We start from the raw sequence: 26,524 nt of genomic DNA on the forward strand, positions 1-26,524 counted from the left end.
TTAATGAGCCTATCAATATATCTTGAGGGAAGAATGATACCTGATGCCAAATCAACTTGCAAAATTACTTGCAATTTATTGTTAACATAGAATATGACACTGTGACTCCCAACTGCAAAAATGTAACAAATTTGTCCTATTAACTATCTAGTGTATTTTCAAATATAGTCATTTTCCAGCACTTTTGAAGTGCACTTCTTTAATGACAATTCATGCATTTGTCACCGTCTCACTCAAAACAAAAGGTTAGATGAACTACTGGAAAAAAGAGGAATGAAATAAACTTTGCCTTGCAGATGCCATAAATGAGTACAAAAAACTGGTTATGAATTGAGACTCTTGTTCTTTTTGTTAAACCAAGAATCTCTGAAACACATGTATGAAAATCAACTGTGTTGCAAACCTCTATGTATGTCTGTGCTGGTTTCATTACATGTATGTGAACAGTACTGTACAAGCCAAAATTTTGCATGTAAGCCATCCTTCTCAAGTCAATGGGGGTACTCAGCTCACTTGTGTTAATATTTATGTGGGAATTCAAAACATGTGCAAACAGATCCATGTAGCAATACTTTCCTATTACTCTGTTTATTTTCACATAAAATATTCAGTTCTCAAAAACTGGAAAAAGGTTGTGTGTTGCTAAACATTTTTCAAACTGTGCACATGAATCTGTATGCAGATTTGTAAAGGAGCAAGCTCATTTGGAAATAATTGGTTGTTAGAACTCAATGTGATTTTATTACTCTGACAATCGACAAGTTTGAAACAAGTTTGAAACTGTTGTATGCATTTGTAATCCAACCTATTGTTAAGTTGCAGAATATCCTATAGCTCCACATAAATGTTTAAAAAATTTGCAAAGACACATACCCAAATTAATCACTAAATCTATCAATCTAGTCTCTTACACATTATCTTACCTCTCCCATAACTGCAATAGGTGTCTCTCCTGTTGCCTGAGCAACACGATGTTCTACTAAGTAAAACATGTATTCATCGTAAAGCAAGCGGATCAGATGAAAAGAGCCAAAGCTAGCAGCACTGCGCAAGGTTAAATCTCGAATCACCATTGAGCTATTCAAAAACAGAAAAATATATATATATATTTATGTATTACATGTCATAGTCATTTTAACACTTATCCATGTAGACATTTCGCCTCAAAACCAATATTCTCAAAAGTAACATTACCCACAAATGTCTGATTTATGGTGTCTTCGGAAAGAGGTGTCCAGGAAAGGATATCATTTGCTTCTCTCCTTTCTCTGAAGGTATTGTTGGACACCACATTACATAAGAAATAACCAGATTGTTTTGGTTTCAGGTTTTCTTTGGTTTGATATATGCATACCTACCAATACTTGAGCATGTGTAAAACCTAACTTGAAAGAAAACTCTGTTGAAAACATAAACAACTAAAATGGTAAGAAAACTACTTGATTTTAAACAAACTAATGCTTCAATAATATCTGTTGTGTCCACCTTCCTAATACAAAGGTTTTAATTGCTATGATTTCAAAACTTTGAAACTTAAAATTACAAAAAGATAGGCTCATGAGTACATATTATATTGACAAATTCTGGTATCTTCAGCAAGTCATTGCTACAGTAATTTTCAAAGAACGAGGTTTACTCTGATAACTGTTTCAATAAGCAGCTAACATGGAATGCTTGTCTTAATGTTCTTTTTACACATTAAAAACAGGTTTTGTCTTCCTTATCTAATAAACATAGATATCACAGTGTTTTAATAAATAATACTAAAAATATTAGGTTAATAATTGTGTAGTTATTAAAACCAAAAAATTCATAGTACATTTCTAACTCAGGACAAAATTCTACCTCCATTCATTTGCACATGGCCTTTAAAACAATAAACAAGGATCATTTAAGTCCCTGATGATGTGCAAGCAGCCCTGAGTTCAAAGTTAACAACAATAATTTTCTGAAAAAAAAACCCACATATTTTTCATGACTTAGTGAGCCACTGTTTGAAATTACATGTCAACTTTACTACAGTGACCAATTCAGCAAATAATAGAATAGTTAGAATGTTTTAGAAGTATATTAAATACTACCTGTAGAAAGACCATTTTAATAGAAATTGCCGTGCTGCTTTAGGAAAGCTAGGTCTTCCTTCATACGGTTTCAATGCTTGCATCATTACATTATCAAGCCAGGCAGCCCACTGCTCCAGAGTGCTCTGCTGTTGAAGAGTCATCTTGAAATCTGTTTCTAGTCTCTGAACCATGTTGTCATCACACTGGCACACCCAGGAAGCCTGCTCCTGTTACAGCACATGGCAACTCTTTAACAATATATAAGGCACAGCACAGAATGTAATTCTTTCTTAAAAATTAAGCAATTCAATGGATGAAAAGGACACAAAACCCCACTTACTAGACAAACTAAGGAGCAGTTTTTATTTTTATGTCTATCATAATTTTGTTGAAAGCAAATGGGTGGGAAAAGCGTAACACGGAAGAGCAGACATCAAATAAGAAATGGGAATAAACAATGGAAATGATACAAGTATGTTGTAGTTTTCCACATTTATTTTCAAAAAAGCATTCTATTTTCCTCATTCATCATTTTTTTACTGAAATATTCAGGACTTGTCAGTTTTTTCTGGGACTATAGGCAGGGCATGCAGGAAGAACAGTTAAATGGGGAGCTAAAGTAGTAAAAGAAGTAGCAAGAAATCAAGTGCAAGGTTCCTTTCATTCTGAAAAAGTTAAGCTTAATGACAATTTCTGTTACATCATCTTATAAAAGAAAGCTTTGTATGTAAACAAGAATTGGTTTGTTTGCTGACTATAGGCAGTAATAGATTACACATTAAAGTACAACATAAACTGGACAGAAATGGAGAAACACACTCTGCATACAATAATAAGCAATTTAGTCAGTGTTAGCACGTTTAATTAAGACTAGCTGGTCAATTCAGAAACTAAGAGACAAAAATGAAGACTCACTAACTGCAAGCCATGTCCTTAAACTCAAGCCATCATGTGCTAAGTTAAGACCTCATTCAAAGACTCTGTATCCATGTTAACATATTACAATACTTAATATACTGTATCTTTGGTCAAGTACTCGTGACTGGCTTTTGTTAAGATTATTAACAAGTATGTTAAAACACCTGTTCACAAGGAAAAGAGACAAACATAAAACTACCAGTAATCAGGAACATTTCACTTTGCTGGGCAAAAGGAAAAAAATACATTTTCCTCAGAGGAGCAGAAACTTGTGGAGAAATTAACCTTAGTGAAAACATAAACTTACATTCTATAGCTAACTGGAAACTAGTTCTAATCTGTACTGATTAATTACTCAGGAGATCTTGTAAACTTAAGCATAGGCACTTAAATAAAATATACTAATGGTATTGTCTTTGAAATAATGAAACAGTCTCCACTAAAAACTATGTTGTGCATTTAATAGCTTTTAGAGACATTCAGAAGCTATGCTACTATCCGAGATCTAATTCTAAGAAATCATTTATGCTATTACTAAGACATCATTCATGGTACCCATTCTAAAAATGTATTTGCTGTACATTTCTATAGAAGTTGGAAGAATTCTTGGACTTGATGATCTTAAAGGTCTTCTCCAACATAAATGATTCTAGGATTCTAATATGTGCACTTCAAGACAGTAAATGGAAACAGATAATGGTTTTGAGCTCTTACTTTCCTAAAGTGTAAGCTGTCACGTTTGGAGTGAATCACTGCATATATGAATCAGCAAAATGTTCTCACTTCATTTTTGTGATAGAATAATGACAGCCAACAATGAAGTTCAAAATCATAGAGGAAATAATGCTTATTTAAAAAACCCCAAACCTGTTATTTAAAGCTACATTTTACCTGAACATTGGCAAAATCAACACGGTTAAGATCATTGAGCATCTGGTTGATTTGAGAAGTATTTTGAAGCACAGCACGAGCTGCTTGAGCCAGGTGATTAAGAGATGTGTATCTTCGCAGAGTCTGGGCAAAGGCACTTACAGCGGCAACCTATGAAGAAATTAATTTATTTTTAAATATTGTACTCTTTATCTGTACATTAATTCTACAGATTGAGTCTTTACCTTCATTTTAGTATTCTGTATTAATGAGTCCTCATATGTGAATTATGTCCATGTAGCAGATCAAATAATGTCTTCCTTCTAATTTTTTGACAAAACTAAGTTATTTCCTCTCCCATTATTTGATGCTTGATGCTAAACATGAAATTTAGCATTAAAGTTAAAATGCTACTGCTTTTAGATGCTACTGCCCACTTGGTTTGCCATTGCAAGAATAATACTGCAACAGTTTTGTCTACCTTGGTTTGTATCATCCTCTGTGGAATATTGTTCATGGCATTTGAAAGCCAACCTTCGAGGCTTTTTGCAAAATTGCGAATGGCTTGGGTCAAGGCACCTGTGCATTGAAGAATAAAAACAGAATGAAAAGAAAGCAATGTACCTGTCTTGAAATGTTTTGCATCCTCAGTACTTACGTACGCAATATTCAGGTCCGCTGCTTTTACTTACTAGAAGACAAATCCAGTCTAGGTTCGAAATGCCTCATTCAGATATAGATTATGCAATAATGATTTTAGTTTTGGTTTAATAAGCAGTTTTGACTTCCTCACCTAACAATCTTTCAAGGAGTTTGTGACCAGTAGTATTGTTTTGGGCACTCCTACAGAAGAACATCAGTAATTGCAGCAGTTGTTGTGATGGAAATTTCCATCACAAACTTTCAGCTTTCCATTTCATCTAAGCACTGCTTTTAAAGAGCAAAACTCTGGAAAAAAATTCCCGTTATTGGAATACTGCAGTTTCCTCAAATAAGCCTGAAGTAACCTTAAGCCATGTCATGGTGCCGCTTACTTCAGTTTTAAAGAACAAAATCCAACATACAGTGCTTAAGGATATCATCAATAAGCAAGATACAGGAATGTGTTTTACTGACAGAAAGTGAGATTATTCAAATGGCTGTGGAATCTGTGTGCATTTTTGTTTCATCACTATAGCACCCACAGAACTGCTGAGTGGCTGACAGAGATAGAGAAATTGAAGAAGTCCTTACAGCAATCTGCACTACTGAAAATAAAAGTTTTAATTTTTCAAAGGAGGAGGACAGGAAGTATTTTCCCAAGGAACTGTGCCTGGAAAAAAGATCGTATCTCCTGAGTAGTAGACACCTTGCTTTCCCACACCTACCACTTGCTCACTGACATAATAGCATCCGCTCCAATGGCTGCAAAAAGGAAGAGGCAAAAAGAAAAAAACTACAGGTTTCTAAAGACTAGTAGAGAATTAATGCAACTAAAAAAGTGAAGAGGAAAAAACTAGAAGGAGTATATAAAATGTATTTTCAAACTATCTTAGCTACATTTGAGAAGAAACAGTCCAAGTAAAGGTTGACTGGATTGTTTATAAGGCTGAAAGAGTAAGAAATTAATGCTGATACAACTTATCTTTGAGAAATGCTCTTTTACCATTTGAATTATTGATCATCCCTTTTTTAATAAAGCTTTCTACTAGCAAAGTAAATTTACTAAAAGAAAAAAATTATTCTTCATGACATCTTTTTCACATGTTTTCAAATCTGCAGTGATAAGCAGTAAAATCTATATCAGTAATTTATATAACTGACCACATATTTGGATGCTTAGCTGAACACAATTTGATCTTACAAAGTGTCTGTATTAGCTGAACACTCTATAGTAACAGGGTTTTTTCCCCCTTGAGGTTTCCACATGAACAAGCTTTTTTCTTCAATCCTGTCAATCACCTAGCTCACTTGTGCTGCTTTGTAAATTATTTCTGTGCACTTACTAATTAACTGTGTATTCACTCACATTTTCTTACCTAGAGAACAAGAAAATGCAAAGTGGAAAGAATAATGTAAATACTGTATGAATGATACTTAGACATTTACAGAAAATATTACTGCTTTTTCATTTCTAATCAACTTACTACTTTTTCACTCAACTATATATTACAAAATTATTTGCATCACTGTAATGCTGACCTCCTTTAAATATAAATATGGAAAAGCGGCTCAGGCTTTAAGAAAGGCTTTTAACTAGGAAGAAAGAGGAGCAAATGAAAGGAATTCTAAGTTCCGAAGACATAAAATAGCTAAAGTAGATAATCAGGCAGCAGTATTGTATAAAACAACCATGAATTTCTAATGAGCTTTGGAGATGTCATATTAAATACAGAATTTTTCTCATACTCCATCCTTAAGCACACATCTAGCCATTACCAAAACCTTAAGTACCTGCATCCTCAAAGCCTTCTTTTAAGTTCATCTGGCTACCATATAAAAACAAGAAAACCCTTTCAAAGAATCACATGATGAGTATGGTGCAAAGTAAATGGCCTGAGACAAAGTAAATGTTACTAGACACACATGAAATGATGTTGCAATGGCAGTTACTGACAGAAAGTTTGATTTGGATAAGCACCTAAAAAGCTTGAGTTCTCAGCTGAAAACCCTCTGACATGCAAATCTCATAAAACCAAGGCTTTATATTCTTTCCAGTAGTTTAAATTTTTATCTGTTTGGAATTGTGTAATACAGTGTGGAAATATGTTTAGCATAAATTCTCCACCTATGATAGAAACTAACTCACAGGAAAGTTTGTTACTGTCCATTCTGTCACTTGTGAAGGTGCAAAAAGTCCATTCTAAAACATAATAGCCCTGGTCTATTGCCATAATTATGGTCTTTATTCCTGACTCAAATGGACAGCATTTCACTTTGCTTAGGAAAAGGAATTTTGCTGGTTTATACACAGAAATTATTCATTCATTCTGTGGGTACTAAACATTTTAGATGACAAGTTTAAAATACTTGTTAAAACAATTTTTTCCTCAATGGTCATTTTGGGTTCTTTGACCATGGCTTGATTTACCAGACACCAGGCCTGCTGGTAAGAGACCGGAAAAGGCTATCTCACAGGGGGAAGAGGGTTCTAGGACAAGAGTTAGCAGGGCTCACTGAGAGAGCTTTAAACTAGGTTTGAAGGGGGACGGGGAGGTACCTGGGCTTGCTAGAGAGGCACCTGGGTGTAGTACCTCAGCGCTTGTGGGGCAGTGTGCTAGTATTTCTGAGAACCAGAAGGCCTACCACCCTTCAAGGGCGAAAATTACATACAGAACTCCCTCCCTGAAATGCTTATACACCAATGCACGCATCATGGGGAATAAACAGAAAGAATATGAGATCTGTGTGTGGCCGCAGGGCCACTGCAATTACTGAGACATGGTGGGACAGCTCACATCACTGAAACGCTGTCATGGATGGCTATGTTCTTTTCAGGAAAGATAGGCCAGCAAGGCGAGGTGGTGGAGTTGCTCTTTATGTGAGAGAGCAACTGGAATGTATCGAGTTCTCCCTGGGGTGGATGAAGAGCAAGTTGAGAGCTTGTGGATAAGGATTAAGGGGCGGGCTAATACGGGAGACACTGTTGTGGGTGTTTATTACAGGCCACCTGACCAGGATGGGGAAGCTGATGAGGCCTTCTACAGAGAGCTGAGAGTCGCCTCACAATCACAGGCCTTGGTTCTCATGGGGGACTTCAATCACCCTGATATCTGCTGGGAAGGCCACACAGTCAGGCACATACAGTCCAGGAGGTTCCTCTAGTGTATTATTGGTAACTTTTTGACTCAGGTGGTGGAGGAGCCAACAAGGAGAGGTGTACTACTGGACCTAGTACTGACAAACAAAGAGGGACTGGTGGAGGACATTAAGGTTGGGGGCAGCCTTGGCTGTAGCGATCATGAGAAGATAGAGTTTAGGATCATGTGCAGTATGCACAACACAACAAGTAGGACTGCAACCTTGGACTTCAGGAGGGCTAACTTTGATCTCCTCAAGGAACTGCTTGGAGAAATCCCATGGATTAGGGCTCTAGAGGGTAGGGGGGCTCAAGAGAGCTGGGTGATATTCCAGTCCCACTTCCTCCAAGCTCAGGACCAGTGTATCCCTAAGAGCAAGAAATCAGGCAAGGGAAGCAGGAGACCTGCATGGTTGAGCAGGGAGCTTCTGAAAAAGCTCAAGTGGAAGAAGGAAGTTTCCAGTATGTGGAAGAGGGGACTGACCACTTGGGAAGATTACAAGAATGATGTTGGAGTATGCAGGGATGAAACGAGGAAAGCCAAGGCCTCCTTGGAATTAAACCTGGCAAGGCATGTCAAAAATTTTTTGGCCACTCTCCATCATCTTTGAAAGCTCCCGAAGAACAGGCGAGGTGCCTGAGGACTGGAGGAAAGCCAATGTCACTCCAGTCTTCAAAAAGGGCAAGAAGGAAGAGCCAGGAAACTACAGGCCAGTCAGCCTCACCTCCATCCCTGCAAAGATGATGCAACAGCTCATTCTGGGCATCACCTCAAAGCATCTGGAGGAAAAGAAGGTTATCAGAAGCAGTCAACATGGATTCACCAAGGGGAAGTCATGTCTGACCAATCTGATAGCCTTCTATGATGGCATGACTGCATGGATAGATGAGGGGAGGGCAGCGGATGTCGTCTACCTTGACTTCAGCAAGGCTTTTGACACTGTCTTCCACATCATCCTCATAGGCAAGCTTAGGAAGTGCGGGTTAGATGAATGTACAGTGGGGTGGATTGAAAACTGGCTGATAGAGCTCAGAGGGTTGTGATTAGTGGCACAGAGTCTAGTTGGAGGACTGTAACAAGTGGTGTTCCCCAGGGGTCAGTACTGGGTCCAGTCCTGTTCAGTATATTCACTGATGACCTGGATGAAGGAATAGAGTGTGCCCTCAGCAAGTTTGCTCATGACAAAACTGGGAGGAGTGGCGGACACACCGGAAGGCTGTGCTACCATTCAGCGTGACCTGGACAGGCTGGAGAGTTGGGCAGAGAGGAACCTTATGAAATTCAACAGAGGCAAGTGTAGGGTACTGCACCTGGGGAGGAATAACCCCACACATCAGTACAGGTTAGGGGCTGACCTGCTGGAAACCAGCTCTGTGGAAAGGGACCTGGGAGTCTTGATGGACAACAGAATGACCATGAGCCAGCAATGTGCCCTTGTGGCCAAGAAGGCCAATGGCGTCTCAATGGTGCCTCAAGAAGAGTGTGGCTAGCAGGTCGAGGGAGGTTATCCTCCCCCTCTACTCTGCCCTGGTGAGGCTGCATCTGGAGTTCTGTTTCCAGTTCTGGTCTCCCCGGTTCAAGAAGGACAGGGAACTGCTGCAGAGGGTTACAGCAAAGGGCTACAAAGATGATTAGGGGACTGGAACATCTTTCTTATGAGGAAAGGCTGAGGGCCTTGGGTCTTTTTAGTCTGGAGAAGAGAAGACTGAGGGGGGATCTTATTAATGCTTCTAAATACTTAAGGGGTGGGTGCCAGGAGGATGGGGCCAGTCTTTTTTCAGTGGTGCCCAGTGACAGGACAAGAGGTAACAGGCACAAACTTGATCTTAGGAAGTTCCATCTAAACATGAGGAACTTCTTTACTTTGAGGGTGGCAGAGCACTGGAACAGGCTGCCCCGAGAGGTTGTGGAGTCTCCTCTGGAGATATTCAAAACTCGCCTGGACGTATTCCTGTGCAATCTGCTCTAGGTGAACCTGCTCTAGCGGGGGGTTGGACTAGATGGTCTCCAGAGGCCCCTTCCAACCCCTATCATTCTGTGATTCTGTGACTGCCAGGCTGTGCAGAAAAAGGAATTGAAAAGCAAGGCAAAAAGCAGGTTGATGAAAACCCATGTCTGCACCACCTTTTTATTCAGAAAATAATGTGCTTTTGGAAGAGAGAGTTTTAATTCAACCTATTAAAAGTTTTAACTAAAGTTGTGGGCTCTTTTATCATTGTCTGTTCCATTGTCTGTCTAATATAGTAATATTACTATATTACTCTAGAATTGATATCCTACCTACTTGCATTGGCATTAGATATAAAAGTAAAATATCAAATATAAACCAATGCAAAATATTTTATACAAGTAATGGTTGTCAATAATTGCATGTATTTGAGAAAACATTTTTCCTTTTTTCTGCTACATAGATGATAAATTATGTCCATTTCTACCAAGAACTTACTCTTTCCTTAAAAAAAAAGGGTAAAAATGCCTTTGTAAATGGTTGACCTTCAAATTTTATACATTTCCAGGTCCAAAATTTTTTTCTGTCATACGTAATTTACTAAAACCTAATTTTATTTCACTGACAAACAACAAGTCAATAAAACTTTTCCGCAAGGCAGTACCTGCAAATATTCTTATGGAGTGCTTATTACTGCTGGAGTCACTATAGCAGAAGAGGTGTTCACAGCATGCAAAACAGCTTTGTTAGCTGCAAAGCTACTTAAGGCCCTAATTTTTTAAAAAATATTAATCCAGCTTTGTAAAGTGACTACTGTTTTTTCACAGAAAGGATATAATATGTAGGAGTTATGAGGTTTATAGCGGTTGCTAACATGATTTCTTTATAATATTTAGTGCAGCATATGCAAGACAAAAAATGCTTTATAAAGGAGTTCAACTTTCTTCACATAAATTCATTATCTACCAAAAATAGCCATAAAAGTACACTACTGGAGTAATGATAGATTCTAGTAAAATTAACTTTGAAAAGAAAGCTGTATTCCTGGTCATGGTTGAATGGCTGGACAGTTACTGACTCTTTCATGCAGGATATACGACAGAAACAACAGTAGATTGGAATAATAAGTTGGACTAGAAACTTCTGAGTTAATTTTTCATTGCCGTAACAGTCATTAAAATTGATTTCAGCAGCCACCCATAAGAAACAAAATACTAACTGTTCAAAAATGGAATCACGAAGTTCATACACTTTTTTTCAGACTAATCAAAGATTAATATGTGAAGTTTAAACTAAAACCTACTGAATTTAGTGGAAGGACTGACTGACATTAGTGCACATTGGCTCAGGGCCACAGGACTTATGTCTAAGTCTATCAGGTAGTCTAGATTCAGGGTAAAAGGAAAACATTTTTATCTAAAAATATAACACACAAAGAAAGCAGTACCTTTAATATAAAGCTGTACCTGAAAACTAGATCTTCCAACTGCATTCAAATCCTCGGTTACTTTTAAAATACAAAGCATACATCAACTCTCAGCACAACTTTCTACACAGCAAAATTAAGGATAAATTATACACAATACTTTCCTAACTTTCAAACATTCCTAAAACTACCCTGTGAGGCACAAGACCACCACCACCATACACATGCATGCACAAAAATCCTTACAAAATGCTTCAGGTATTCAACTTACTAGGAATAGGTCTAAGGACGTCAGGAATGAGAATCTCCACCAAAGCCTGGTACATCACATGGTCACAGTTACACATCCATTTCAGAATAGACTCATTCTTGCACAGAGTAATCAGCTTTGCTTTTGGAAGTCGACTTTCTATTTCACTCAGATTGCTGGTGTGAAAAAATGCAGCAAACAAATAAATGACAGTGCATTTACAGCAGGTAAAATCTGCAATGGGTGTTAAAATGTATTATTTTATAACATACATTATTATTTCATACATGTCTCAACTACACCCAACAGAACTTCCTTACACGTTGCGTCACATGGAAACGGATTTAGAAAATGCCTCCATAGTTCTGCAACACCTCATAAATTATGCAGAGGTATGAATGATCCTTTTGGTTTAAAGGAACTGGTTAGAATATTGGGAAAAGACACCTTTACTGTAGTTGTCCAAGCAAAGAAAAAACAATGGGCGACACAATTGTTTCAAGACGTTTCCACACACCCAGACTATACAAAAATGCCAGACAACATAAATTTAATTTGAAAAATTAGTGTATGAAAAAAAATTATTACTCTGCAGGTATAACCAGTAAGATTTTTTTTATCTGGCACTTGTATTATATTATCAAGAGAAGCAGTAAATGAAGAGAAACATTTACTGACCTTGGTTCAGTAATAGTAGTGCCGTCAGGTGGAGCAGATGGAGAATAGCGCCAGAAGGTTTGCCACAGTTTTTCTATCAGGCTGAATTGAAGATTCACAACCACATCTAGTATTGCCTGAGAAAATAAAACACAAGTACAGAATGTCTTCTACCCAGCTTCCCCCCACTCTCAACTCCAACTAGATCTATAACTTTTTTTCCTTCATCATGTAGTGGAGTGAGGGCAAACTTCATTTCTCAAGTTATAAATAATAATGGGTTTAGTACCTTTGATATCCATAAATTATCCAGCACTATGTGCCAGAGACTTGAGTAAAACCCAGTGCACAAGTATGGAAGCCTCCCGAAATGAGCATGGCCTATGTAAACATATCAGAGGAATTCACAGAAAGAAAATATTTAATGCTACTGCAAACACAAAGGAATCCTGCCATTTTATTAATTTTCATAATTCAGTATAAGTTTGAAAGTGCCTTCAAAAATAATTTTAAAAGACATATTGTTCAATATCAAAAGTGGCTTAAATGTCTCAATGTTTCTATAAAATGAGAAAAAAATTACTGCTTTTAATGTAAAAATAAAATAAATCCTAATTTAACCTGGTTTACATTTCCTATTGACTAAACCAATGATCTGCGCGTACAATCTGAAGTCTAGTTTCTCTAACATTCTGAAAACATACACATAACTACATTTCTGCCCGTCGGAAAAGGATCTGGGGCTGTTGATTGACAGCCGGCTGAATATGAGCCAGCAGTGTGCCCAGGTGGCCAAGAAGGCCAACAGCATCCTGGCCTGTATCAGAAATAGTGTGGCCAGCAGGAGCAGGGAGGTGATCATGCCCCTGTACTCGGCGCTGGTGAGGCCGCACCTCAAATCCTGTGTTCAGTTTTGGGCCCCTCACTACAAGAAGGACATTGATATTCCTTAATACCATGATTGATTTCCCTTCCTTTTGTGAGAGTTTTATGTATGATAGGAATGTAAGATCAAAACCAGTATACCATCATACTGGAAAACTTTGCAGAAATTTTATACTGTGATCATACCTTTTTGAGCAGCAAGGACAGGCAGAAGGCAATAGTCCCATGAGGTTTCCATTTTAGTTGGCTACGTTAACTGCATTAATATAGAAGCCTAATTTCTTAACTTATAGTTATCTGTTTATATCCCACTTTCTAACAAAAGCTCTACTACTACTACTACTTCTTAACGTAAAGGGAACAGAGTTTCCAGCTCTACTGAATGCTTTTATTCTGAACCTATCCATTGGTGTTTCTTACCTATTCTTTAACATTGTCATGAGTGGAGATGATGACATAAAATGAAAAAAAAAAACCAACCCAGAGACATGGCAGATAGGAAAAATAACGTTTACTCTTAATGAAAAATCCTTTAGCTTTAAGTCCTAAAAAGCACTGTGTATTCCAACCTTAGCCATACTTTTTTTTTTTTTTAACCCTCTGTACTCAGCGCTGGTGAGGCCGCACCTCGAATACTATGTTCAGTTTTGGTCCCCTCACTACAAGAAGGACATGGAGGTGCTGGAGCATGTCCAAAGAAGGATGACGAAGCTGGTGAGAGGTCTGGAGCACAAATCTTATGAGGAGCAGCTGAGGGAACTGGGGTTGTTCAGTGTGGAGAAGAGGAGGCTGAGGGGAGACCTTATCGCTCTCTACAACTACCTGAAAGGGGGTTGCAGAGAGGTGGGTGTTGGGTCTCTTCTCCCAAGTGACGAGTGACAGGACAAGAGGAAATGGCTTCAAGTTGCGCCAGGGGAGGTTTAGACTCGATATTAGGAAAAATTTCTTTACTGAGAGAGTGGTGAAACACTGGAATAAGCTGCCCAGGGAAGTGGTAGAGTCAGCCTCCCTGGAGGTATTCAAGGAACGTGTGGACATGGCATTGTGGGACACGGTTTAGTGGGCATGGTGGTGTTGGGTTGATGGTTGGCCTTGATGATCTTACAGGTCTTTTCCAACCTTAGTGATTCTGTGATTTCATTCTCAGTGCCTATTATACATTACTTTCTTCCCCTGTAAAGTGGACCCTCCAGAAAAACCTTTCTACTAATGTCCTTTCTAATGAAATAAGCAAAATACCGTGGGAGAAAGTCACATACCATTAACATGGCTGCAGTACATTTGGCATTACTGTCTTGTACTGATCTTCACTAGAAGTCATGAACTTTAAAAAATAAATGGTTTATAGGCAATACCTCACAGTGCTCTCGATAAAGACTCTGCAGTGATTTGATGTCCTCAAAGGTAGTACCATCTGGTAGAGAAGATATTTCAACTTCTCCAAACTCGGGAAGTACTCGAGATGCATCTGTTTCCATGACAACATAATGAAAGTGCTATTGTGAACAGTGACAGTTACAGTATGATTAAGAAAAAAATTTAAGGATAATACAAAGAAATAAATTCCAAAAGGTCATAAATTTCAAAGAAAAAAGTCTTTCATACCTTTTGTATGTTAAAATTGTAAACAAATTCAGCCAGCATTTTTTAATTAAAAAAAAATATTATTCTTGAAGACATTAAAAAAATGTACATACTACACCTATATAGAAAAGCTAACACACGTTTTCAGAATATTACAGGATGAAGGAAAATATTGCTGTCAGTGTATGAAAGATTAATCCTCTAATAGTTTTCTTCTTGTTCAACTGAAGAGTTTCTATATAGCCAGGTATGATGGGGCTTAGTAGAATCAATACACATTTTTATTTGAAATTTACTAGCCTTTCAAGTAGAGACAATGTGTGCTTTTACTATTTGTTCACAAATGTTTCCAAGAGACAAGCTGATATAAGAGAAAAATGCTGGACTGAAAGGTACCTGGAAAAGAAGATTCAAAACATTTTAATGCTACCCTTATGTTCACAATGATTTCAATAACAGTGAAATTAGGCAAAAGGATTTGATGCTTGAAAATCCCAACCAAATAAGCCTACACCTTCTGCAATAACACAGCCGAAGAGTCTTTCTACATAAACAAATAACTAAGTTACCATTTGTTTCCATTAATGAGAACACATTCTTAGCTGGATCAAAAAATCCACAACTTGGACATTTTTAAACATGAACTTTGGGTTTCTAGTTGAAACTATTTGGCTCTTTCAACTTGTAACACTACAGCACACTTTCAAAACAGCCACTGGATGGCTAACCTGCAATGATAATGCAATGCCACCGCCCCCCCTTTAGAAAATAAATTGCACTGTAATGCACATGAAGGGAACAACCTCAGTCACAGGAATTTCCATATGCACCTCTAATAAAACTTTGCACAGCAACTGCATTGTGATTTATATAATATTAAATATATCACACAAATACAGAATTTGCATATTTTTCCCTTTTATACTTACATGATGCATATTAAATATTACATAAAGCTCACAACACAGAACATGTAATTTAAGTGCCTTTTTGTTCTGTTGTGAGTAAGAATTCTAAAGAGGGCATTATAACTTCAGAAGCAACTACTGTACTTGTGTGACTTTATATTCACAGTGACAATGAAGTTCATCTTACTTATTTATACAGCAGCATAAAACCTGCTTTCATACCTAAAAACTGTTGATGATGTTGACTTTGAGCAATTACAGTTTGTTCAACAGATGTGCCTGTCTGTTGACCACTTCCTGTGAAGCCATCTGCAACTCCATCCACTTTCTGCATAGGCTTATACCTACAAAAATACCAAGTACAAAATTATTCTTCCTGTTCACTTCTTCATAACAAAACATCATACAATCCATGTTCACTCTCATTTCTCCATCTCAAAATAAAATTTTAAGGAAAAGCAATGAAAGAATTTACACATTTTTATTAATTTTGTAAATAACAAAAGAAACAATTACTAAGGAAAGCTAGAGCATTAACAATGCATTGCAGAATTCATAAAGGTGACACTAGAGCACCACTATCAATTTCTTGTGGAATTTAGCTTAGGAACATCACACCGTAAGACCAAGTAATTTACACCAAAAGGAAGCGAATCTTTCCCCTTTCCAAATAGCCTGACTTCCCAATAATTATGTAATTAAAAAATAATGTTTCATTACCTTAAGAAAAAAACAACACTACTGTCTGAGGATAGTGAAAGAGTTTTCAAATCCAACAAACTTCTATCATAGGCATAGAACACCTGAGAAAGCTACTTGGAAACATAAACTCTTCACTAGTCAATTCTCAGAATCTTTTATAAAGGACAAAAAAAATCACAGTGACACAAATGGGAATGCTGGTTTGGACGGTCAAATGTTGTCTCTCGACAATCAATCTGACAGGCTGAAGATCATGCCTGTCACTTCCCACACAACTGAGAATTTACTCTATCCCAGGTCTTAATGGTAACACCTTGGATGCTTTGCACTTTTGAAAAAGAATTTTAGCCACTGGAAAAGAAAATAAGAGAAACCTCAAAGCTAAATAAAGTGTGTTTTAATGATCACTCATATTGGAATTGTTGTGCAGACTGTAAAACTCCATGCTAACTTCAGAAATGTGACAAGAAATTCCACTCTCGATTCATTACTTTGAGAAGCATTTCAATCAGTCTGGAACATTTAATTTTGTTTCAGTAAACATAAACCAGCATTACCTCATGTAATTACTGAGATTTTACTTTAAATGGAAGTTCCCATGCAAACCATCCATTCAATATTCTAGGCATTCTTGACATGAATCCAAATACACAATAACAAAAGACAGAAAGAAAGTATACTTTTCAACAGAAAGACTCCTGCCCTAATGAACAAATACTTTTATAACTTCAGGAATTTCAATGCTTGGGAAAAAAGAAGATACCTATACCTATCCTATCTCTACGACATTTATATCAAGTTTCACTTTCTGTAATAGTCCAGTGTAAAATCCTATGCCTGTTGAAGACAATAGTGAAACTCCTAATAAAGAACAAAATTTCATCTCTGGTATCACAGTAGCACTGAACTCTTCTGGATGAGCTTGTTATTACTTGATAACCCTATGTGCAATCCAGGCAGTTCATCTGGGAAGAATTCTTAACTTCTCTCTCATCATACATTATAACTACAAATACCAGGCAGAAGATCAACTGCTGGAAATATTTGTAAATCTAAATCTATACTTTAAGACAGTTCCATTACTTTCTGCAAAATGTATTATTTTACTGAACCTTCAGCTCCTGAAATAGGATTCAAAATGTTTTGAATACATAAAAATAACACTCCTCTAAGAGTTTTTCAGTTGTGCAAAACCCCTTTTAATTAAAGTATAAAAACCAACTTAATCCTTTGGTGCTAGGAATCAGGATTATCAACCTACTTACTCCACTGTGCTTTATACAAAATATGCTTGGCAAAATTCTTAATTCTGGCACTCTGACAGGTAACTCATCACAGGAGTTAGCCAGTTTCAACAACATTAGAAAATCACTTGCAAAATAAAACAAAGAATGAAAAAAAAGAAAAAAATCCTTTTCCAGGGTCTTCACATGAAACATAAGCAGATAGTGGTTAGCAATTTTAGATCTGCTGTCTTTTATGTACAAGTAGAGCTTTGGCAGTTTAGACATCAAAGAGCTCTCCAGAATTCTTTAGTTAAATTCAAGCCATTTTTGGTGCATGGTAAGAGTTATATTTTCTAAAATTATCCAGACTGCAACTCTATTTCCCTGTTTTACTCACTACTAACCTACACCTTATTTCATCTTTCACCCTTTCCTTTTCTTTTAAATTACTAGGTGCTAGGAGACTGGGAGCAGAAAATAATAACAGACCTTAAGTGAATATTACAGCTTTCTAACGATACTTGACCCAGAAAGGACACGGTTTGAATTTTATATAGGTTAGCATAAACACAGTAAAAGTTTGCAAAGTCTCTAGTTAACAACAGACATTTTCTCAATTTATGCAATGCTATGAAAATAAAAAAAACCCCAAACCACTGAAATCAGAACATGGAATCAGCTAATTTAGAAATGACACTGAATGATACACTGGTCTCACTTTACAGTTAATTTAGAATACCACTTCACTGACTTTCATAGTCTATCTGTGACATAACTTCATTAAGAGAAACTTCCTCTCTCAGTGCAGACCAGATTAAAAACTTCCTGACTAAAATTCATGTGCAGCAAACAATTCATATTCATTAATAAGAAAAAGAAAAAAGGGAAAGTATAATAAAAATGCCTGCTTGGTTTGAAATGCACATATGAAATTGGTAGGAAAACGAAACAAGTTGAAAACTATCAAAACTATGAAAAGCTAAAATGGATTGACTAAGTCACAAGACAGACAAAAAATAGATAGCAGCTTTTTCAGTGAAATTTTCTGCAGATTTTGTTGTTCTCTTGTACTGTTGCCATGCACCACTATCTGGATTTTACTCTAAGTCTTAGAATATAGTATTTTTCTGAAAAATCCAACTCATGCTCTTATGCAATTTATAATATTCAGTTTTTTCTTAAAAACCAAGGTTTTAAAGTGAGTACTGTGTTCAGCTTTGGGGGTCCCAACATAAGTACGGCATGAACCTGTTGGAGCGAGTCCAGAGGAGGGCCACGAAAATGATCTGAGGGCTGGAGCACCTCTCCTATGAAGACAGGCTGAGAGAGTTGGGGTTGTTCAGCCTGGAGAAGAGAAGGCTCCGGGAAGACCTTATAGCAGCCTTCCAGTACCTGAAGGGGCCTACAAGAAACCTGGAGAGGGAATTTTTTCAAGGGCATGTACTGATAGGACAAGGGGTTCATGGCTTTAAACTGAAAGAGGGTAGATTTAGATTAGACATAAGGAAGAAATTCTTTACCTTGAGGGTGGTGAGGCACTGGAACAGGTTGCCCAGAGAAGTTGTGGGTGCCCCAACCCTGGCAGTGTTCAAGACCAGGCTGGATGGGGCTTTGAGCAACCTGGTCTAGTGGAAGGTGTCCCTGCTCACGGCAGGGGGGTTGGAACTAGACGATCTTTAAGGTCCCTTCCAACCCAAACCATTCTATGAGTCTATGTTTCTATCCTTCTGGCTTGCTAAAAAACAAACTATAGGGGTTCTAGAAAGAAACAGAACTAAACTCTAAGGATTCACTTCTATTTTATTTTTATTTTAAATCTATTACTTTGATTTATCACTAGGCGTTCACTGACATCTGTGAGAAGTGAGTTAATGTACCAAACTATGTAACAAAATGGTGATCATATGCATAACAATGTGTAAAGTATGTTAAAGCATTTTACTACTGCATGCAAATAAAATGCTGCCATTGATGCTACTAGTGGAAAAAAAAAATCAGCTTTTAAAATCAGCAGAAAGCAAAAGTTGTTTCAAACAGCTTGCAACACCACAGCCAACACATACTAAAGCTGTTAACTGTAGGAAAACTGAAGAAACTCAGATGCTTTAAAAAAAGTTTTAAGTCAAGCCATTTTTAAATTTAGCATTTCTTTTTTCCCCTAAAACCCTAGCTTCTGAGGGCTACAAAACACAAGCATCTCAGTTTCCATTAAAATTAATCACACAAAATATACACACATTTTTATTTCAAGAATGCGGAATAAAGCTTGACATTGTACAACCAAAGACTACCCTAAAATTAAAAAGTAAGGCTACAAAGAGAGAAGAATGGACCAAAGCTCATGACTGCTGCCTGCTAGAGTATGACTGTAATAAAGTAAAGAGGCTAGATTGTGGAATAATTTATTTGTTAAATCTTTTTCTAAAATTACTATTATAATCAGCACATTCTAATGAGACAAAAATGTTCAGGAATCATCACACTTGGCTTTAAAAATCCCTGGTTTTATTAGAAAAAATTGCAGTTTTCTGGTTTAGATAAGTATGAATAATTAAGTTAAAGTGGCTCATGCGTTTCCATTTTTCAATGAAAATTTCCTGTATTTTGTGGATAAACATCTTCAATCTGAAAATTTCTATATCCTATTCAGTATTGCTAGTATGTTTGATGGTACGCAGAGCAGAGACAATATACATTTTCCACAGTGCAACTGTCAAAGTCTAGCTAGCTCCTTGATCTCTGCATTTTATTTATTTAGTATGCTAGGACTTTGGAAAGACAGAAAATATTTTACTGAGATCTGTGTACTCTGAACTAAGGGATGAACAAAGATCCTCAGAACTACTTTGTATGAATAGTACACCAGTAGGATTATATGAACGTTTCAATTTCTAGGGTACCTAACTGGACATCACAGGATTTCAAGAGCATAAAGAGATCAGCCTGTCTTTTTTCTTAAAAGACAAGAAGGTAAGTAACGCAAGTTCCTGAGCAAAGAGATAAAGCTTCATCTAGGAAGTTATATTGGGACAGCTACTTTTAAGGATTTAATAACAAAGCCATTGTTTTGTTAAGATACTATAACATGGTGTTCTTTTCTGCAGTCAGTATTGCAGATAGGTGATAAAGGCTTCCACTTCTTTTCATATTCTCCTCCATCTTATTGCTAGTCTCAACTGAAGATAATGCATAGCCCACTTTTCTACTACAGCACAGTATTTTTCAGGTAACAGCTGCCTATTCAGCATAATTGTCCAGTGCCTTGTTCCCATCCTTCATCAATATCTTTGCAGATTCTTGCAGCAGAGCTTAAGATTGATATGAATTGAGTATGAATGGGAGCATGCTTGTGCGTGTATGTGTGTGCACATGCAAAACATGGGTTAAAGGAAATGAATGCACTAACTGCCATATGTGTAATTTCATTCAGTACACAATGCCATATGTGTGATTTCATTCAAATATAATCAGGGAACAAACTGACATGAAGATAATGTTAAGAAAATGCCACCAAACATACCTAGGTAAGGAAAATAAGGGAACTACATAAGACATATGGTGGTGTTAAACAAAATAATAAAGCAAATAATAAAGAAAAGTAGTATCCACTCCTAAGAGTTATATAATGCAAGTTCAAAATCAGTTTGTCATTGTGAGTCAAGAAGACGACAAGACAGGTGATGACGATTAGATAACTGGCATAACTTCTCCAGAAACGATTTAATCGAAACAATTCTAGTTAGACCATTGTGGCATATGCATATGTCTTGGTGCATACATGTGATTTTAAGTGTAAGTGAATGAAATCTGTCAGTGAGTGAGCTTGAGTCGGTAAAATAATCTTGCTTGGAGATTTTGTAAATACCAACTTTTTTTACCATATAATCCTGTGATGAATTTTGTAACAAGAATCTCCTACATGATCATGTTGGCAGGTATCTCATGCTTCCGTATTATGCCCAGCACAAGATAGTTAAGGCCATGTATCTTACCATGAATACGTATTTAGTGCTGAAACCACTTCTGGAAGTGATAGTAAAATAATTTCATATTAAAGTGATACCTGTGTTTGAAGTTAAAGTTTGAAGTTGTGTTTTTGATATCCCAATTGTGTTTGAGGCCACAAAATATGCTTAGTACACTATACCAAACTGTTCATTCAACTGGATTGCTTTGGGGTACTATCTCTAAAGATGTCTTGCTTGATACGCTGCTGTTCTACCTCTGAGTTTCATGAAATTATGCATCATAGGTATTTCACTGTAGGGTAATATGGGAGGCTAGTGACAACAGTCAAATAAAGATTCATTTCAAAGAAATGTACTGATTTCCATTTTTTTCCCCAAATTTTCTGTTCAAGATAGTTTTTCATATGCATGTTCACACATTCTCTCACCAACAGCATAGCTCTTTGTGGTCACTGTGCCACTGCTTTCAAATACTTCTGAGCTTTCACAGGATCCTCAGGAACAACAGATGCTGAGGGAAAATACTTAAATCAACTTACAGGCAAACCATTATGGTCACATTAATTCTTCACAGGGAGAGGAAATAAACACCAAACTGAACTTAATCATAAGCTCTCTTAAAAGTAGCTATAAATGATAGAGTAATGAAAACAAAGAGCAAAATTTGAAATTCAAGCTGTTACTGCTTTTCTTCAGCTTGTGGGATAAGAACTCAAGATAGTTAAGAAGAGTCTGTTCATATCATATCTCACTTTATTATTATTACTTTTTGCAAATTTATTACAGTTTCTAGCTAAATGTTCTTTCATGTTGATTGATACCTAACTTCAGTGATATCAATTAGATATCTTGCAGACTTCTGTTTTTCACAGCAGAGAAGCTGAACAAAAGTTGCATGAGAATTTCAAGTGTTCCATGTAAGGAAAAGTAAGGCTTTATGAACTAGAAATAATAGTAGGTATTCATGTTCATTTCACACTTTACCTCTGTTTCTGCTGCATGGGCTGTTGTCTCATAGCCATATATTGCATGTCCTCTTGTAGTCGATTAAGAGGAGAGTCTGGCTTGACACGAATCCCATAGTAATGATATTTTGAGTTCCCCCTTTATGAAAGAGCAAGAATTAAAAGAACAGTAACACTAGTTTTATGCATCTACATTACATTTACCTTACAATTTACATTGTCTGGAAAATAATACTCACAAATCAGGCCTGACTTTCTTGTCATACCTGTTTTACATGGGTGTCATTTTACCACCTTTGTGAAATTAATTCACTCCCTTAAAAAAATACTATCCAGCCTTTTAACTTGTAATCTACTTGAGTAAGGAAAATAAAATGCAAATAAATACAACTTATCTAGTTATGGAGAAACATAATTCTTAGTAATTTTTAAACAACAAGCCACATTTTATTTGTACGGATAAAAATCTGCAGTGTATTTATCAAAATGTAAACACATAAACAGTCAAAAACAGGAGAAGTAAAAGCATAGTAACATCTGGAAAAGCATAAAACTGTTTAAGAGACAGAACTGACAGAAAACCATGTAATATTTAAATAGAGGTTTTATTTATTTTTTGACTAGCAGACAATTTTCCTACTCATAATTATTACTTGTATTTTCTATTATAGTTCAGGATTTCATTAACACAAACCTAGTTCCGAGTCTTCTGGTCCGTAATCCCATGAAGATTGACCGTATGAGTTTTCCAAAGGAAGCAGCATTGACCGGATCCAACTTATGTTCCTGACAATGTCGTAAGTAATGGTTGTAAAGGGTACTTCTTGGAAGGCTCACTCCTTCTGCAGTTTCATAGTTGTCTAAAAGCCACTGAAGCTAAATCACATACAAAACAGAAAAAAAATCATTATTACTTTATTAAAAATCTTAGCCATACAACATTAACTTACAGCAGTTTTGAAACCACTGTTCAGATCTATTAAACAATTACTTCCTTTTTTAGTGATTCCTTAAATGCTAGCTATACCATAGTGCTTTAGGATCTTCAGCTTTACCAGGAAATAGCAGAACTCATTGCACTTGTGACCTCAGATCAGTATCCACTTCTTAAAATATTTTTGATGCAGTACCATACACCAATACTTGATAAAGGAATCTATGCTTTGGAGACAAACTGCTAGTACTGCAAAGAAATAAAGTAATCATGAACGTAATTCACATAAACTGCAAAACCCAAACTCCTTGGACTAACAATAGTTAGTTAATGTATTTGTAAACCTAGAATATTATACTGTTTTTCTTTGCCTGATGTTAAAAAACATGATGGCACTTAAGCAAATAGGATATTTTTCACTCACAGATACATAACAGAAAAAAAGCTATTGCGTGTAAGTCAGAGCAACCTAGTTAACACTGAAAATAACTGGTACATCTATAAAGCATTGGGGGTACGATCTCTTTCAGTTGTAGCCTGTTTGGCTTTGACTTCCAGGAGGAAGAGAATGAGATTCTTGGAAAAATATTAATCTTTTCATGTAATTGTGGTAGGTAATTTTAGACACATGCTAGAAAACACTTCTTATGTAACATCATTGGACTTTCCAAGTGGTGCACACTTATGAAACACCTTTAGCTGCCACTAACATACAAAAAAGTAAAAAGGATAATTTAATACTCCTAGATTTAAAATTATAGGAGGACGACAAAATAGATGGAAAATAACGTACGTTGAGGACGCATTTAAATGCCACTGTTTTAGTTTTTTCATATGCTAACATTTTCCTTATCTTTCCCCAGTACTTGCCATGGTTTCAGTTCCCTGAAAATTTCCTTCAGATATAGCTTGAATGATTCACAAATTTCATTTTCTGTTTGAATTTTGTTTCTCTGTTTTCCTAAGTATTTATACCAAAACAGTACAGTGTGAATATTCAAGCTTGCTAGGATCAAAGATATTACCAAAAATCTGGATTGAATTTGTTAATCCAGTGAAAATGCAAACTGAGGATGTTGTGTCTTCAAGACTTGTTACAAACTTTTACTCTCATGAGCTAGATATTCACAAAAATGTGTAATAATTTTGAATTTAGTCCAGCAAAGCAGTAACTAGTATAACCAAAACAGAAATTATTAAGCGACAATAAGACATACATAGTCTGATTTATTTATTCCTTTGCAGAATTATCTTCTGTTAAGCAGTGCACAAATTCTGTTCCATCGATGTTCAGTATAACTTATCTTGCTAAGAACATGAATATTTTAGTGTGCAATAGCCATGAAATGTTTCAGTCCTGACCTTTTCTTTATCACAAAACTATTATGTACTAAACTAGAGATGATAACAAATATATTGAATTTATAGCTATGTTTTAGTTACAGTGAGAAATTCACCAATACAAATGCAAAATCATTACTACAAAATTTACTCTAGACCATTCAAACACCATTTCCGTATTTGCTTTTTATTGCAAACATGCCTGTAACTTTTCCATGTTTCTTAAACATAATTTCTAGAACAATATATAGAAGTAAGATGTAGATGCTTCCAAGACAGAAAATTTTTAGCTCAGTTTGCAGGTAATTTTGTGTTTCAAATAGACAAAATGAAAAAGTACAGTTCATCTTTATACCAGTTATCATATCATTATTTTAGAAGTCTTAACATTCACAAGTGCTTCCAAATTAAGCATCTGTCATTTTGAAATACAGCTGAAGAAAAAGTATAATTGTAAACATTTACTTTTATCTGAATGTATTAAACTTATTTCACTAATGACCTGACATAAACCTGCCTGGGATTAGAAACAAAGGTAATTATACCTTTAAACTGTTGCATTTTATCTATATTTAGAACTTATTATTACATCTATATTTATATTATATACATTTATACAAAATTTGTCATATATTACTAAATCTGTAGTTTAATCAGAACAGATATGGAATGTGAAGTATTTGTTTTCCCCAAAGGGAAAAACTTTGTCAATCCCAAAAGACTGACAAACAACAAAAATATTATTTTCCAATTAAGTTCTGTATGTAGCATTAAAGATATTTTTCCAGATGGCTTCTAACCTATTATGAATCACTTTAAGTGGACTTCATTAATGATATGAATTTCAACAGATGTTATTTCAGCCATAACTTGCACTATCCAACACCAAAACCCAAATCAAAATATAAATGCAATAGAAGAATTTTTGCTCCTGGGTGGAGTCACTTAGTAGCAAAGGCTTGAAGTCATTACTTGCTAGAATATAGCCTGGAAAAAGTGCAGTTACTGTATGATTTTAAAAGAAAAATTATCTCCAAACATTATAAAGCTATTGTAAACAACTTTTTTTTTTTTCCCCCCTACCAAGATGAAACATAATTCTAAAACTGAGCTGTTCAGGTTTGAATCCTGGCTTTTTAATTCATAGTACTGACCATACTGTATGGGTAAGATGGGTAAATGTATGAAATACTTCACAGAGTCAGACCTGTTAAATTGACTGTGACTCCAATTAAGCAGCAATGTTTATGAAACATTCAACTATTGATTAATTAAATAAGTCAATCTCATGCAGAAATGAATTAGGAAAGAAAAGAAAACAGAGGAGAAATTACAAACTCCTCAAAATGAGCACACATGAATTTAGGCAAAAAAAAAAAAAATCCTAGAAAACCTCATAAAGGTATCACAGGGAAAATCCCAATCCCAAAACTAGTATTTTCCCACAAATTAATATATTGTCTGCAAAGTGAAAGTTAATTAAACACGCAAGTTAGAATTCTATTTTAAAATCTGTTAAACCAAATTATTTTAATAAATGCCAAACCAAACCATTGGAATTCAAAATCAAGAATAGTTTAAAGAGATAAAGACTAAACCTATACATAAAATTCCTCCATACTGTCCTTACTTGAGTTTAAAGACAATAAGGATTGCTTTAAAAATAGGCAAAACATCCAGTAAGTTTGACCTAGATTGTTACCTTCTCCCAAAATGACCAACGCTAGGAAAGACTGATTGCCACAAAAATATGTACAGGGTTTTTTTTTAAATTATTTTTTTTTTCCACAGAGTCAAAGATATAGTCTAATCAGAATAATTTTTAAAAACCCTTCACAGTCAAGAAAGAAGTATTATGAAAAGACTTAACAGTTGGATGCAAATCTCATTATTAGGAACACATTGTGAACAGTGCATAGCACCAGGAATGAGTGCAACATAGTTTACTGGGGCACATGCAGCTTATCTTGTAATTATTCTTGGTTTTATACCAAGATTCTGGACTTCATAATAGGATTAAACACAAACTTATCAACAGTTCAAGTGTTCCAATTCTTAACATAAATTTCTGACGCTAGGCCAAAAAAGAGTTATGGACCC

At 36.0% G+C, this 26,524-nt stretch overlaps 1 protein-coding gene across 1 annotated transcript in view; it reads right to left on the reverse strand.

The window, feature by feature from the left end:
• RFX3 (regulatory factor X3) overlaps positions 1-26,524 on the reverse strand; it is a 55,652-nt gene that overhangs the window by 2,450 nt on the left and 26,678 nt on the right. The window contains exons 5-14 of the mRNA XM_059833818.1: positions 22,844-23,025; positions 22,169-22,288; positions 15,511-15,632; positions 14,152-14,264; positions 11,933-12,048; positions 11,276-11,430; positions 4,333-4,430; positions 3,873-4,022; positions 2,082-2,290; positions 924-1,077 (exon numbers count right to left, since the gene is read on the reverse strand). Coding sequence (XP_059689801.1) covers positions 924-1,077; positions 2,082-2,290; positions 3,873-4,022; positions 4,333-4,430; positions 11,276-11,430; positions 11,933-12,048; positions 14,152-14,264; positions 15,511-15,632; positions 22,169-22,288; positions 22,844-23,025 — 1,419 coding nt within the window. The remainder of the gene's footprint in view (positions 1-923; positions 1,078-2,081; positions 2,291-3,872; positions 4,023-4,332; positions 4,431-11,275; positions 11,431-11,932; positions 12,049-14,151; positions 14,265-15,510; positions 15,633-22,168; positions 22,289-22,843; positions 23,026-26,524) is intronic.

This window comes from Gavia stellata, chromosome Z (genome assembly GCF_030936135.1).
Source record: "Gavia stellata isolate bGavSte3 chromosome Z, bGavSte3.hap2, whole genome shotgun sequence".
Lineage (NCBI taxonomy): Eukaryota > Metazoa > Chordata > Aves > Gaviiformes > Gaviidae > Gavia > Gavia stellata.